The sequence below is a fragment of the Haliotis asinina genome, chromosome 3 (genome assembly GCF_037392515.1).
Source record: "Haliotis asinina isolate JCU_RB_2024 chromosome 3, JCU_Hal_asi_v2, whole genome shotgun sequence".
In the NCBI taxonomy this organism is placed as follows: Eukaryota; Metazoa; Mollusca; class Gastropoda; order Lepetellida; family Haliotidae; genus Haliotis; species Haliotis asinina.
The window spans coordinates 87414962-87433207 of record NC_090282.1 but is presented as its reverse complement, the minus strand read 5'-3'; the positions used below and the strand labels follow the sequence as shown (position 1 = coordinate 87433207).

Here is an 18246-nt window from a genome sequence, read left to right as displayed (position 1 = left end):
ATCTAACCACTTATCTACCAGCAATGTCTACATCGAGGATACTAAACGACCTTCCGTCTAATACCATTTTTTATTAAACGAGTTAATGATTTGGTAATAAACGAGCGAAATGGAGTTTGATACTACATCTTTAAGGAGTTTAATAAAATGGTATTTCACTGAAGCGAGTTTAGTTTTCTGTTTATTACTCGCCAACATAAATTGACAGAAACTACGGCGAAATTGCTTACAGTGTGAGGGCTCTCAGTTTTCAAGTCAAGCAGGATCTAGTAAAATTGCGACAGCGACATTAGCATTGTGACGTCACAACTTTGAACCATTTTGACGTCACACGTAAAGCGGTATTACACTGCAGTGTCTTCAACGGGCGAGTAATATGGAGATATCGCAATATCCGAACTGTCATTACATCATCAGTCAATGACCTCACAATGCTTTGACGTCACTAAAAACAAATCTGACAAATCTTCAACGTCACAAAGTTGATGATATCCCAGTGCTATGATGCCATAAAGCTGATGACGTCACAATGCCATGATGGCTTTACGACCACTCAGGAAGCCAAATGGCAGCTTGTGTTCAGGTAAATTCGTTCTTTTACTGATAAAAAAATGAAGAATGATTTTGGATGATAAATAAAATCTCACCCTTGTGTCTTCTGATATCAAATGTATCATCACTCATCGATTAAAGAAAGAATATCCTTGGCAAGCAACGGATATTTGTAAGTTTAATCAACTCGTGTTGATATATTTTTTAATATTAGGAGACACGTCTCTATTCAACATAAAGTATACTCTTGGAGAGAAGTTGTGTATGTGTTCAGTATTATGGGAACACAACGTTCAGGATTATATTGACACATTCTCTCCTGAAAGTGTAATATGGTTAGAGTTACACCAGGGTGCTGCACTGTTGACGGTTTACACCTCACATCCTACACCCCACATCCCACCCCACACCCTAATCTCCACCCAAACACCCCACACCCCACCCTCTACGCTCCACACCCTACATATCCACATCACAACGTCCGTCTGTCCCTAAAAGCTGTAGCTTGTATCACGTGGTATTGGGTGAATGAAGACATCAATATGAACCGACACACACGCAACCATGTGACATGTAGGGGTTTGTGTCATGTCCTCCCTTGTACTCGGTCACACAAAGACCTGTTTAGCACACTGACCACCTGTCTAGCACACTGGATACTATTGACCCACTTGACTGAGCCAACTGTCAGTTGTGTAATGCAAAGATAATGTCTACATGATAAATAAACAGGTTACTGGTATTTCATAAAGATGCGAAATGAAAGTGCCATCTGAATGTTTATTTGAAAATGAGAGCAAACTGCTACATTAGGAGATTACAAGAGATTAGATCACGCTGACATTGCCACCTCCACATCATTTGGCTACCTGTTGGGTGGTCCTCAAATAGTGCTATGTATAACATGATATGAATGTGTGTATAAATACCAGCTTTAGCTATGTCACCGGGTGACACCTCGATGTTATGTGAGTGTTATGTGTGACGTGACATACATGTGTGTACAAATACAAGTGTTGTGTATAACATGATATAAATGAATACACGGATACCAGTGATATGTATAACATGATATAAATGAATACACGGATACCAGTGATATGTATAACATGATATAAATGAATACACGGATATCAGTGATATGTATAACATGATATAAATGAATACACGGATACCAGTGATATGTATAACATGATATAAATGAATACACGGATACCAGTGATATGTATAACATAATATAAATGAATACACGGATACCAGTGATATGTATAACATGATATAGATATGTGTATAGATACTGGATGCAAATGTTTGTAGAAATACTTGTGTTATATATCACGTGCTGCAAATGTGTTTATACTAGAATTGTGTGCAACATGACATCATTGTGTGTTTAAATACTAGTGTTATTCATCACATACTGCATTGTGAAAAACATAGAAATGTGTGTTACTACTAGTGAGTGAGTTCAGCAATATTATAACAATACCAGTACTTTTACTTGACGTATGTATAACGTACATATACGTATAAGTGCAAGTGTTACGTATAACATGATATAATGTTGCATACAAACAAATGTTTGTCATAAAATGAAATAAATGTGTACAAATACCAGTGTTACGTATAACATGATATAATGTTGCATACAAACAAATGTTTGTCATAAAATGAAATAAATGTGTACAAATACCAGTGTTACGTATAATATGATATAATGTTGCATAAAAACAAATGTTTGTCATAAAATGAAATAAATGTGTACAAATACCAGTGTTACGTATAATATGATATAATGTTGCATACAAACAAATGTTTGTCATAAAATGAAATAAATGTGTACAAATACCAGTGTTACGTATAATATGATATAATGTTGCATAAAAACAAATGTTTGTCATAAAATGAAATAAATGTGTACAAATACCAGTGTTACGTATAATATGTAAATCTATGTAAACATGTAAATGAGTGTATTAATATTATAGTTATATCTTACATGATATAAATGTGTTTATAAATACCAGTGAATTACGTAATATACATGTGTGTACATATATCAGTGTTCTGCATGGAATATGTATGTAAAACTAGTAGAGGTGTGTATAACATGATATAAATGTGTGCACAGCCACTATTGTAACGTCCTACCTTCCTTGGAAACCCTTAGTTGTAACTATCACACTTACAACATTATCATATTCTCTAGGCAACGCGAGGCGCTGGTGAAGTTCCTTACTTTTACTATACACCCATCTCGCGGTTGTTGTTTGTGTGGACAATGTCTGTTTTGCTGCTCCACATACCGAGTGGAATACAGTCTTCGTGCAGGGCATGTTCAGGTCATCTGGAGCAGGGCAGGATCCCAAACACCAATGTCACCAATACGAACTGCATACGACCTAAACTGTGGAAACACACCTCCAGATAATTATGTGTTTATTTAAATGTCACATGATAAATCAATAAAATATAATCTGGTAAAAACTGAGCTGTAACCCAATTGCCCTATCATCTGAGGCTAGTGCATTTGACAAAGTTAACTATCGTCTTCAGTATTTAGATTACTGACAAAGTAAGGGATTGCACGCGTGACCGGAACTGTGGTCCAGGTGACTGTGTGAGTGTGTTTATGGCGAATGATGACACCTTCAGTTTTCCCACAAGCACGTTTGTAGCTTAGCTGGTGAAACCTCTCAAATAATTGAATCGTTGCCTTAAGAATGTTTGATCCAAATACTGATTGTGACAGGTAATTACCGAGTACAAATGCTGTATTTTGTCACACTGCACTAAACAAACTCTTCTGTGTTAGTTGAATGCACTGCGCCTAGAGAGGAAGGAGAGCCGGAAGACCCTCACGCCACAGACATGTGTAAACACCCTTAAACCCAACACAAACTAAAAAGAATTCTGTGACAAGACAATTCTACAAAGTCATATTTTGTGGGTTACAAAGCTTTTCTCTCTCTACACCCCCTCAACTGACCACTCTCAGCCTCTGCCACTGCACCACGCCAACTGACCACTCACAGTCTCTGTCACTATACCCCGCCAACTGACCACTCACAGTCTCTGTCCCTTCACCCCGCCAACTGACCACTCACAGTCTGTTGAATTCTGCCGGGTTCTTGTGTTATATCAATTTTGTAATTTGATCGGTATTCAAATTCCATTACTGATTTTTGGAGAAGTCAAGAACCCCTAAGATCTATTTTCTGACAAAGTAAAGGAAACTGAAACAATTAATAAGACCCTCCAAAATGGACCCGTCCTCTTGACACAAGTGACTCCTCTGTACCTATTTGTTGGACATTGTTATTTCATATTCCCTATGCATTCGTATGTAAACACTCAAATCTGTAAACACGTAAATTTGGTTCTTGTTTGCAAGTTCGTGGTTACGTAAAGCGTGCAGTTCGGTTAATGACTGTATTGAAGCGATATTGACATCATAGCGAGGTTCAGGTTGGACGCGATATTTACAGCATAGCGGACATGGAGTAAATCATACATTTGCGCATCATGCACACCCACAACAAGTGGACAGCAAGCTGATCTCACTGCCCAGCATGTGTGTTCACTGCCGAGGTGCCACGTTCCTTATTTGGTAACATTGCACCAACAATACGCAACGACGTCCGGCGCGAGCACGTTGTGACAACAGCGTCCAGACTGTGCAGAAGATGACCTCCCTCTGGACCAACCAGCTGACCGAAAACTGGCCAGTCGAACTGTCAACAGATTCAGCACACACAGGAAGGGCACAACTTTAATATCAGCTATTTAATGACAAGTTTAAACATCTCTCAGATGGGTGATGTGAAAGAGCTCTTCGCCTCTGTGTGCTGGTCGATGGTGTCGATGGCGGTGGTGCGGCACCTTACTGCGAGTAGACAGACGCTTGGTCACCTCCACATCACCTGCACTGGGCCAATAACGCACTCCTGATGATGCAGGTTACAGCGCCAATGTTCAAGGTCAACCTGCTTTCACGTTGACTCTGTACACAAAAGAAAACACGTGTAGGTATTTGAGAAGATGCTCTGGTCACGCATGATCTATGGGTAAACTGTATATAAGTTATCCTCTACCGTTAAAAAAACACGTCGAATTGCTTCATCTGACCGTTAGACTGAAAGTAATGCAGTACTTAACTAGAATTCGGTTCCTAGAAGAATTTGGTATGAAGCCAGTTGTACTAAAGTCAACTATTTTTTAAACACAAATATCACAAAAGACCACAAAGGTGCAACAGCTGCTGTACGAGTGGCACTATAAATTCGGTATAGTACAAGAGCAGGGATTAAAGTAATACAGCTGGACATGGTAGCATTCATCTGCCCGCAACAATGCTAAATGTGGTTAATGGTTAATAATATGCATTATGCATCATGAGAAGTGTTTACACACAGACATATCACGTCTGATTTCACCTTTCACTGGTGGAACCATTTCTTCGATGTTTGTGAAATTTCCTTGAAAAAGAACAAACAGAATGATCAAAGCCTGCTGGGGCATGTTCCAGCACCAATATCACAACGTCTACTGCCACTCTGAAAGGTATCTCAGTATTTGGTGTCTGCAGAATTCATGTGAATAGCCTTAAGTTTCGCAAAAGCAGGTTAAAATTGCTGCTCCAAACAAACATAAATATTTCTATGACGACTGAGAGGTGTTGCAAGAAGTGAGAATTGGTGACAAACCTTACTTGTGGCAACCACTCATTAGTGTTGTCGCGGAGAACTGGAATTTCTAAATCGATTCAACCCTCGCTTGGAGAGTTATTCCTGACCTTAGCCCATGACATGACTCAAGCACACTTAGTTAATATAAATTCTGGTTGGTTTCAATGAGTCTTTCGAGCAGGACACGTGTCCTCTTCAGGTGTTACTCCATTTCCGTGTAGTGAGTGATGGTATCGTCGATGTGGGCGAACCCTCATTCTATATCACCAGGTATGCCAAGAAGCAGCTGAACGAATTCTTGAATTAAGTCTGACACATGGACATGTCACCCAGGTTACAAATCTCCTAGTTCAACAAGGTAGCAAGAGTTCAGAATTGAGTAGTTTATGACTGATGCAGTCAGTAATACAAGTGTCGCAAAGTCACATTTCTTATCAGTATCAATACCTCCGACACCTCCTGGAGCTGCAGTGGCAGGACACTTTTACATTGTACCTCCTGATACTTTCACATTTGTACAACAAGGGTGTGTCATTTTGTGACAGCTTTTTGTCAGCAGAACTTAGTCAGTATCACTGCATTTCTTTTCAATAACACGTGGTTCATGGTGCTTCACAGTCACAAACAGTACGTCCTTGAGATCCTGGCCTTCAGGAGGATATGCATTGGACGTTCCTCTAACTTGTAAGAATCTTTTTTCTCAGAAACATTTGGACTTGAAGGTGCCAGTAAAATGATTCTCAGAAGAATATTAGGCAAAAAGGCCTCTGTTAATGTGCACAGTTTAAGTGTGCTTCAATTTCTCATTTGCTAATTTTAGGAACAACACGAAGCGACTGGAGAATAATAGTTACAATCGTCAAAACTATGAAGTGTATCAACTTCAATCCTAGGTTTGAAGTAAAAATAAAAACGATATCTCCCGAAAGTTATTTCAAGCAGCGAGACAAACGAGAACATCCTGCCACTCACTGACCGCCGCGATGGCCATGACGCTGCCAGCAGCAACAACCAAATAATTCGGCCAAATGTTACACGGGCACTTGAAAAGTCACGCCACGGAATAATCCTTGTTGGTGGTGCGCCTCAGATTAAGCATATATTTAACCACTCCAGATATCCATACTGGATACCACCTTCCCTAACATTGTGTCACATTAGGCAAGCCTAATGAACATGGGCTCAAGTCTAATTTACCTGCTATTTTATCGATCTATAAAATCTTGTGGGAACGAAATCAGTTTTACATTCGCATTTAGCACATTCGACACACGTTCTTAAGTGACGTTTTCTAAACGCTGAACGTGTATGATGGTGTATTATTTGTGTTACAAAACCCTTCCTGTGGTGCCTTTGCTCAAATAGCTATGTTACTCTTACGATATTACTCTCACTTTGTTCCTCGTGCTATGTTACTTGTACTATGTTACTCGTACTATATTACTTGTTTAGTATCCATAGTATGAATATTGGGAATTTAAAGCTTGGGATATTCTATATTTTTCACTCATTACTCACGTATTAAATGTGAATACTAGCAGAACATAACTCCAGATTCAAAGACAAGTGAACAGTTAGTATTTTGTCAAGTCACCATGGGCAACAATGCGGCGGGGCATACTACTGATCAAACAAGTTAGAAAGTCATGGCCCATGCTGTCCAAACCCAGACTTGTGAACGATGTTTTGGGTCGTTGTTCTGCTGGAAAATAAAAAACATCTTCACAGAACACGAGAACAGATGGAAGAAAATGTCCCTCGAGAATATCTGTGTACCGCTCACTGTTCATATTCACTTCAAATCCACTGACTGTACTGATACAAAGGTTTTCAGTTTGTTTGGCCCTGAATTTCAGTGTATTAGGAAACAGCCACACAGAATTCTCATCCGAGAAAATCACATTGTCCGAGTTAAATGTTCTATGCTGTAAGCACCAGTTCAGTTGTTCTTTTGTTCAGTTTTCATGATCGGTGATGGAATTCCTCGACTTTTCTGCCAACCCACTGCATTCTGATTGTCTCCTTACATATAGCCACAGTTCCTCTAACAACCACATCTAGCCACGAGTTTTCTAAACTCCTTCGTTTGCTTTTAGAAACAAGGATACAGGGGTCACCTCCTGTTACCGACAATCAAATTCTGGGCCAACCTGCGCCTCCCTGGTGCTCAATGCCATATCGAATATTTCTCAAAACACGATAAACAGCGGAGAAAGGGATGCTTTTTCTACCTGAGATCACTTTAGTTGATCTGACGTCCTTGTAATAATACTCTAAAATCAACTTCCTCATCTCTAAATCATCCATACTGAGGATCACTGAAAATGTCGTCTGCAAGCAAGTAAACAAAGGGGATAACAGTTCACTTATGAAGAAAACCAAAACGATTGACGGAGTTGTCTCTCTTGAATGAAGCCAAGCAGTTGATAGTTCGTCAAGGCTGTTTATACTAGAAGTCCGATTTAACATATTCCTATTAATTCTCAATAATTTCACACTATGTTACCCGTGCTATATTACTCGCACTCTGTTTCTCATGCTATATTACTCATATTTTGTTCCTCGTGCTGGAACTTGTACTATAGTACTTGTACTACGTTGCTCGTGTTATATTACTTGAACTGAGTTTCTCGTGCTATATTACTCGGAGTATGTTATTCGTGCTATATCACTTGCACTGTATTACTTGTACGATGTTACTCACACTTTGTTCCTCGTGCTGTATTACTTGTACTATATTACTGTGCTATGTTACTCGTGCAATAGATGTTACCTGTACTAAGCTACCCGTGCTATATTACTCGTACTAAGCTACCCGTGCTATATTACTCGTACTAAGCTACCCGTGCTATATTACTCGTACTAAGCTACCCGTGCTATATTACTCGTACTAAGCTACCCGTGCTATATTACTCGTACTAAGCTACCCGTGCTATATTACTCGTACTAAGTTACCTGTGCTATATTACTCGTACAATGCTACCCGTGCTATATTACTCGTACTAAGCTACCCGTGCTATATTACTCGTACTAAGCTACCCGTGCTATATTACTCGTACTAAGCTACGCGTGCTATATTACTCGTACAATGCTACCCGTGCTATATTACTCGTACGAAGCTACCTGTGCTATGTTACTCGTATAATGCTACCCGTGCTATATTACTCGTACTAAGCTACCCGTGCTATATTACTCGTACTAAGCTACCCGTGCTATATTACTCGTACTAAGGTACCCGTGCTATATTACTCGTACAATGCTGCCCGTGCTATATTACTCGTACTAAGCTACCCGTGCTATATTACTCGTACTAAGCTACCCGTGCTATATTACTCGTACTAAGCTACCCGTGCTATGTTACTCGTACAATGCTACCCGTGCTATATTACTCGTACTAAGCTACCCGTGCTATATTACTCGTACTAAGTTACCTGTGCTATATTACTCGTACTAAGGTACCCGTGCTATATTACTCGTACAATGCTGCCCGTGCTATATTACTCGTACTAAGCTACCCGTGCTATATTACTCGTACTAAGCTACCCGTGCTATATTACTCGTACTAAGCTACCTGTGCTATATTACTCGTACTAAGCTACCCGTGCTATATTACTCGTACTAAGCTACCCGTGCTATATTACTCGTACTAAGCTACCCGTGCTATATTACTCGTACTAAGCTACCCGTGCTATATTACTCGTACAATGCTACCCGTGCTATATTACTCGTACTAAGCTACCCGTGCTATATTACTCGTACTAAGCTACCTGTGCTATGTTACTCGTACTAAGCTACCCGTGCTATATTACTCATATCATGTAACTCCTGCTATGTTTCCCGTTTTGTAGACGAAAACATTTCCACATTCATAAGAAAGTGATTGTGTGTACAGTTATATATCATGGCTATATCATGAGTATATATTTGTTTCAGCAGCTGTACAGCTGGGTGATGTTGTTTGTAAACCAAGTCGAGTCTGACCAAACAATCCATTGGTTCTTATCATGCGATACGATGAGAGGGCATAACTGGTGCCAATGAGAAAGTCCATAACTTCACATATTGTTTTTCTCTGTGAATTCCATCAAGAAATGAAGTTTTCCCTTAAGTTTGAGGGATAAGGGTGTATAACGATAGTGGTGTATAACGATAGTGGTGTATAACGATAGTAGCGTATAACATTGAAAAATCAAAGACAAGAGTTGCAGTGTCAGCACACTTTACCTACTGTTGCTGCTGCTGTTGTTGCTGATGTTGCTGCTGATGTTGCTCTGATTTCAGTAGGCCAAAGTTCACCAACAGAGTAAGTGGTCAGAGACACACGTTCTTCAAATGAAAAAAGAAAAAAACCCCATAAAATCTACACACATATTTGTTGTTAAGATCAAGGCGAGTACCTACCCTCTGCCTGGTGTGTCAACAAGGACTCATAGAGACTCTCAATCTATCAGCTGTGTAAACAACTATGTACTGTTAAAACTTTCCTCCTTTCATCTCTCCTCTGTGATTGTACATACCTAATTACATTTATGTGCTTGTATATACATCTTACCTCTCTGGCTTCATGTTTACCTATATATATTCTGCAATGTTACCTATGCTCATTATCCACCTGACGAAGGGGCAAGAATTAGCCTTGAAACGTCGTGTTAAAAGAATTAAAGAAGTTGTCGTCCATAATAGTGTCTTGTATTACCTCACCAACTTCTAAATGCCTTTGAAGAATTCCAGATGTATGTGTGATAAAACAACTCACTCTGCCAGTCAATGGTCGGAACCATGTGACATACAATGTATTTTATATCTGTACCAAATTGCAGTGAAATTGCCTCTACACATGTTTATTGTTAATATCAGGGAAAGTTAGATTTCTGCGTGTAATATATGACACCCTACATGATGACCCTCATTTCGACTTCGATGGACACGTATTCTTCCGTTACCGGCAATGAAGAAGAAAACTTGATTCGTCACTGAACCATACAGAGTTTTGTACATTCCAAAGTGGAACTTTGTGTAGAGGATGCACATGAGCAGTCAAGGAAGAACAGCCTTTGGACTGAATCAGTGAAACAATGGTGTTGGAACACATGGTCCAGTTTGCAACACCGTCATCCCTTGCATCGTATCAGGTTTGGTCTTTTTAATTGTTAATGCTTTTATATCATTACACAATCGAACTATTTCACATCGTCTTGCACATATCGTCACGACATCATGCACTGGGTAGCTCTCTCTGTGTCGTCGCGCCTCTGTATCACGACTGACGGTGCATCTGTGCATGTTTCAATCAATATTTGATTTCCACGATTCAATACATGGGGCGAGGATTAAGCACACGGCCACAGACTGCACAAACACTTCTCCCCAAAGTTACATATACTGACACAACAAGCTCTGCAGGAAACACCACTGTATCATTCTCAGATTACCTTTCCGCCCCCCTCCCACTACCGCCGCTCGTGTGAGCCCATATCCCCGTATGCCACATCTACACTCGAACCATTATCTAACCCATTTTTTGATTCATACAAAAACATAAGAATATTGAAAAGTCGGCGCCTCGTTGTAGAGATCTAATGCAAGGGACATAACTCGTCCATTCCTAGAAAATACACGTCTGTCCTTTATTCATGTTTCAACGTTCGTAACTCAGCAAAATTTCAAGCACAACTGTCACCAGCACCGTTTCTATTGGTTTTAAAACGAAGTGACCACCATGACGCTGATGCATAAATATACACCAATGGAGCACCCTCATCTTCTCGTTAACACCTGGTGCTATGTATAGAATGGTACAAACACACGCACTCTTTCAATGGAACCATCCATCCAAGGAATATACACTCTTCACAAAAAATTAGCGAGTGAATGAGTAAGTTTAGTTTTTATTATTCCAGCAATATTCCGGCTGTCTGTAAATAATCGAGTCTGGACCAGACAATCCTGAACTGCGCTCTACCTCTACATGACCCGTCAGCGTTCTACCTGGGACCACCCACCACGATTCGTCAGCACTGTCTGGTACCATCCACCAACATCAGCCGTACGGGGTACTATCTAAGACGATGAGTATGAGGCGTCAGCGTGCTACCTGGGACCATCCACTACCATGAAACTTGAGCATGCTACCGGGAACCATCCACCACCATGAGCTATCACCTTTACCTGGGACCATCCACTACCATGAGCTATCACCTTTACCTGGGACCATCCACTACCATGAGCTATCACCTTTACCTGGGACCATCCACTACCATGAAACTTGAGCATGCTAAATGGGACCATCCACTACCATGAGCTATCACCTTTACCTGGGACCATCCACTATGAGCCGTCAGCTCTATTTGGGACCATCCAACACCATGGGACCACTACCATGAAACGTCAGCATGCTGCCTGGAACCACCCACCACTATGTGCCATAAGTGCTACCTGGAACCACAAACCACCATGTGCCATCAGTGATACCTGGGACCACAAACCATCATGTGCCATCAGAGCTACCTGGGACCATCCACCACATGTGCCATCAGAGCTACCTGGAACCATCCACCACCATGTGCCATTAGTACTACCTGGGACCATCGACCACAATGTGCCGTCAGAGCTACCTGGAACCATCCACCACATGTGCCATCGGTGATACCTGGAATCATCCACCATTATGAGCCATCAGAGCTACTTGGCACCATCAACCACCATGTGCCATCAGCGCTACCTGGAACCATCATCAACCATGTGCCATCAGTGCTACCTGGAACCATCAACCACCATGTGCCATTAGCGCTACCTGGAACCATCATCAACCATGTGCCATCAGTGCTACCTGGAACCATCCACCACATGTGCCATCAGTGATACCTGGGACCATCCACTACTATGAGCCATCAGTGCTTCCTGGAACCATCATCAACCATGTGCCATCAGTGCTACCTGGAACCATCCACCACATGTGCCATCAGTGATACCTGGAACCATCCACTACTATGAGCCATCAGTGCTTCCTGGAACCATTCACTACTATGAGCCATCAGTGCTACCTGGAACCATCCACCACCATGTGCCATCAGAGCTACCTGGAACCACCCACCACCATGTGCCATCAGTGATACCTGGGACCATCATCAACCATGTGCCATCAGTGCTACCTGGAACCATCCACCACATGTGCCATCAGTGCTACCTGGAACCATCCACCACCATGTGCCATCAGTGCTACCTGGAACCATCCACCACATGTGCCATCGGTGATACCTGGAACCATCCACTACTATGAGCCATCAGTGCTTCCTGGAACCATTCACTACTATGAGCCATCAGTGCTACCTGGAACCACAAACCACCATGTGCCATCAGTGATACCTGGAACCATCCACCACCATATGCCATCAGAGCTACCTGGAACCACCCACCACCATGTGCCATCAGCGCTACCTGGAACCATCCACCACCACGTGCCATCAGTGCTACTTGGGACCATCCACTACTATGAGCCATCAGAGCTACCAGTGCTAATCGGTGTAACAGGCAAAAGTCCCTAGTCCAAACTTTCCCCACCTTTGAATCAACTTTAACGACTACTTCTTTGCCACCCTGTTGTCGTATCCAAAGTGGAAGATTCTGGCATAGCAAGGCTATTTCTTCCCAAACCTTGTTTTCATGTTTATGTTCGTATAAACGCCAGAAATGAAAACATGTGATGTGAGTCCACACTGCTATAGTGATTGAAAGACCAGCAATGTAGATAAACGCTGCTATTGGAAATGGTCAATAGTGTATTCATGGGAAACTAAATCCGGAAAAATATTACAAGAATAAGAGTGAGAAAAATATACGATTTATTTCAGTTCATTACTAAACAATTAAGTGTGAATCGTCAGCTTGTTATGTATGTAATAGATATTTCAGCTTGATGGGAAATTAAATAGTTTTGTATGAATACGTATCTCTGTGACATGGATCACATAAGAACCAGTGTGGACGTGACCTAGCTGGGCGAGAATTTCCCCACTTTTGATATCATTAAAATAGGGTGGCAAAGTAGTGACCTAGCTAGGCCAGAATCTCCCCAACTGATACAAAAACAAGGGTGTGAAAGATGGAGCCTAACTAAGCCAGAGACCTCCGCCCCTCGGGGTTGGCTGAGATGCACTGAGCATGCACATTCCATTCAGTAAGTGTAGCTCTTGAAAGTCTACTACTTAATCAAAGCAAGTACAAATAATTATGACTGGCACTCTACTGTAACGACTGAATTCGGCACATGGATGCCAGTGTGTGGAACATTATACTGTCCCTATATACTACTGTCAGTGTTGGAGAACATATAGCCACTGCTGTACAGGCTTTCATGGCCAGTTGACACAAGAAAGTGGCAGCCTTCATAGGGAGCTCACCTCTCGGTCATTGCTTGAGCATAAAATACCCAGTATGTTCACAGATAAAACCACAAAGAGCAAAATGCGCTACTTGTTTTCTTACTTACATGTCCAACAAATACCGTTTACTTCCATACTGACCGCCTGTGTCAACTGGTGTGAAGGCCATTGTGTCGCCGTTAAAAGAGCGATGATCATAACCCCAGGTGGCCTGCTGTTACCACCCACACGTCAGAATGGGGGAACGTACACAGGGCGAGTCCTGCCTGGTCAGCTAAGAGGTGTGGCTCTTGTGTGACATCATTCACTCACTTCGCCATTGAGGGTAGGGTTAAATTGTTCTGTAACTGTTATTATTGTTTATGTCAATCAGGCTCTCTGGGAACTGCTCAAATTACATCTCCTGGTTCTTGTAACTTTTACCCTTTAGTATTGGTTACGTGTAACACGTTTTTCTGTGCTGTTTTCTGCTTCTTAACATATATATTTAATGATGTGTTAACGTTGTTCTTCACAGTGTTCTAATATACAAAACTGCTCCGTTACTAGACACTGTACTCTTTCTTAGTTACTTTACTGTCTACGATGTTTTACTGCCTTATAGGTACAGAAACGTGTGTTGTTTAGATAAAAAGCCACGGTCTGACATAGTCACATTCACACTTCACACGGTGTCTAGTGTGGTTACGTTCACACTTCACACGGTGTCTAGTGTGGTTGCATTCACACTTCACATGGTGTCTAGTGTGGTTACATTCACACTTCACACGGTGTCTAGTGTGGTTACATTCACACTTCACACGGTGTCTAGTGTGGTTACATTCACACTTCACACGGTGTCTAGTGTGGTTACATTCACACTTCACACGGTGTCTAGTGTGGTTACATTCACACTTCACACGGTGTCTAGTGTGGTTACATTCACACTTCACACGGTGTCTAGTGTGGTTACATTCACACTTCACACGGTGTCTAGTGTGGTTACATTCACACTTCACACGGTGTCTAGTGTGGTTACATTCACACTTCACGTGGTGTCTAGTGTGGTTACATTCACACTTCACACGGTGTCTAGTGTGGTTACATTCACACTTCACGTGGTGTCTAGCATCGATACATTCACACTACACGCTGTGTCTGGGACGGTTCCTTTCACTCTACAGGCTGTGTCTGGCATGGTTACATTCACTCTACACGCTCTGTCTGGGATGGTTCCATTCACACTACAGGCTGTGTCCGGGATGGTTCCATTCACACTACACGCTGTGTCTGGCATGGTTCCATTCACACTACATGCTGAGTCTGGCATGGTTACATTCACTCTGCACGCTGTGTCTGGGATGGTTCCATTCACACTACAGACTGTGTCTGGGATGGTTACATTCACACTACAGGCTGTGTCTGGTATGGTTACATTCACTCTATATGCTGAGTCTGACATGGTTACATTTATTCTATATGCTGTGTCTGGGATGGTTCCATTCAAATTACACACTGTGTCTGGCATGGTTGCATTCACACTATACGCTGTGTCTGGCATGGTTCCATTCACTCTACACACTGTGTCTGGCATTGTTCGATTCAAACTACACGCTGTGTCTGGCATGAATACATTCACACTATACGCTGTGTCTGGCATGGTTCCATTCACTCTACAGGCTGTCTCTGGCATGGTTCCATTCAAACTACACACTGTGTCTGGCATGGCAACATTCACACTATACGCTGTGTCCGGCATGGTGCCATTCACACTACAGGCTGTGTCTGGCATGGTTCCATTCACACTACACGCTGTGTCTGGTGTGGTTCCATTCAAACTACACACTGTGTCTGGCATGGTTACATTCACACTATACGCTGTGTCTGGCATGGTTCCATTCATTCTACAGGCTGTGTCTGGCACGGTTCCATTCAAACTACACACTGTGTCTGACATGGTTTCATTCACACTACAGGCTGTGTCTGGGAAAGTTCCATTCACTCTACAGGCTGTGTCTGGTATGGTTCCATTCGCACTACAGGCTGTGTCTGGTCATGGTTACATTCACTCTGCACGCTGTGTCTGGTATGGTTCCATTCACACTACAGGCTGTGTCTGGGATGGTTCCATTCAAACTACAGGCTGTGTCTGGCATGGTTCCATTCACACTATACGCTGTGTCTGGCATGGTTACATTCACTCTATATGCTGAGTCTGACGTGGTTACATTTATTCTATATGCTGTGTCTGGGATGGTTCCATTCACTCTACATGCTGATTCTGGCATGGCTCCATTCACTCTACATGCTGATTCTGGCATGGTTCCATTCAAACTACACGCTGTGTCTGGCATGGTTCCATTCAAACTACACGCTGTGTCTGGCATGGTTACATTCACACTATACGCTGTGTCTGGGATGGATCCATTCACTCCACAGGCTGTGTCTGGCATGGTTCCATTCAAACTACACGTTGTGTCTGGGATGGTTCCATTCAAACTACACACTGTGTCTGGCATGGTTACATTCACACTATACGCTGTGTCTGGCATGGTTCCATTCACTCTACACACTGTGTCTGGTATGGCTCCATTCGCACTACAGGCTGTGTCTGGTATGGTTCCATTCACACTACAGGCTGTGTCTGGGATGGTTCCATTCACACTATAGGCTGTGTCTGATATGGTTCCATTCAAACTACAGGCTGTGTCTGGTATGGTTCCATTCACACTACAGGCTGTGTCTGGGATGGTTCTATTCACTCTACAGGCTGTGTCTGGCATGGTTCCATTCACACTACAGGCTGTGTCTGGTATGGCTCCATTCGCACTACAGGCTGTGTCTGGTATGGTTCCATTCACACTACAGGCTGTGTCTGGGATGGTTCCATTCACACTACAGGCTGTGTCTGGTATGGTTCCATTCACACTACAGACTGTGTCTGGCATGGTTCCATTCACTCTACAGGCTGTGTCTGGCATGGTTCCATTCAAACTACACGCTGTGTCTGGCATGGTTACATTCACAATATACGCTGTGTCTGGCATGGTTCCATTCACTCTACAGGCTGTTTCTGGCATGGTTACATTCACACTACATGCTGTGTCTGGGATATGGTTCCATTCAAACTACAGGCTGTGTCTGGCATGGTTACATTCACTCTGCACGCTGTGTCTGGCATGGTTACATTCACACTATACGCTGTGTCTGGCATGGTTCCATTCAAACTACACGCTGTATCTGGGATGGTTCCATTCAAACTACACACTGTGTCTGGCATGGTTGCATTCACACTATACGCTGTGTCTGGCATGGTTCCATTCACTTTACACACTGTGTCTGGTATGGCTCCATTCGCACTACAGGCTGTGTCTGGGATGGTTCCATTCACACTACAGGCTGTGTCTGGGATGGTTCCATTCGCACTACAGGCTGTGTCTGGCATGGTTCCATTCACACTACAGGCTGTGTCTGGTATGGCTCCATTCGCACTACAGGCTGTGTCTGGCATGGTTCCATTCACACTACAGGCTGTGTCTGGGATGGTTCCATTCAAACTACACACTGTGTCTGGTATGGTTCCATTCACACTACACACTGTGTCTGGCATGTTTCCATTCACACTACAGGCTGTGTCTGGCATGGCTACATTCACACTACACAATGTGTCTGGTATTGCTACATTCACACTTCATGTACGACTATTTGAAGCACCGTGTGTAATGAATGACACATAATACCGATTTTACCTAATATTCAGTTTTTGAACATTTCACTTCTATGTATTGTCCAGCAGATCAACATATCTTGTCGGTAGAATTGTTATACCGAAATTTTAGCAATATATCATCAGATAACCATTAAACATTCAATTAAATGTACACTCAGATTCTCCTCCTTTATGTGTTTTGACACACTCCCAGAAGTTCACCATTATTGCTATAATCATGTCATCCGGGTGAAAACTGTTGAACCAGCTACACAAAGACTGTCCCGGGCTAATTAGGGTCGCTGTAATGGGCAACATTCCCTACTGTCGTACACCGCCAACAAGGGAAACACCGGCTTTCTTCAGCAGTACACGAACACAATGCAGGTATCTTTATCTACTTGTCCTGGTCCCACAAGTCACAAGGTATATCTGCATCACTGACTGCTCTGTTTCACCACTAAATCCATCTTTTCATCATACCCCGGATTCAGTTGTTGGGTGAACTGTATATTTGAATTAGCTTTGATCCGGAACTAATGAGTCTGACTTGGTGTCGACGCGCCACAATGCATCAACACAAACACTGATGACGGGACAGTTGCGCCTACAGCAGTTACCTCCCTTACTAACTTGCCTTGCCATGCATGGTCAATAGGCAGAGGTCGAAGTGCGGAATTAGGTCTTGCTAAAACATGGAAAACTCGTATAGATACATATTTACCAAGGAGTCGTTATGGTCGGGACACTTCGACAAGGGGTGTATTGAAACATCGCACTTAAAAGTAGATCGTGTCAAACGCGTTGAAAAATATATCACTTCTACATCTGCGGACGTAAGTGTGTGTGCGCGTAGATGTGTGCACTGGTCGTGGCTAATGCCGTGTCTATAGTGCTGCCTCTAACATACTGCCGTCCACCATGGATCCGGACTAAG

The 18246-nt window shown here is 42.4% G+C and overlaps 1 protein-coding gene across 1 annotated transcript; it reads right to left on the bottom strand.

The window, feature by feature from the left end:
* Window positions 1-15636: 15636 nt before the first annotated feature.
* On the bottom strand, window positions 15637-16680 carry LOC137279123 (uncharacterized). Its single transcript, XM_067811599.1, has one exon. The coding sequence runs from the start codon at window positions 16678-16680 to the stop codon at window positions 15637-15639; it is 1044 nt and encodes a 347-aa protein (XP_067667700.1).
* Between the last annotated feature and the right edge of the window lie 1566 nt (window positions 16681-18246).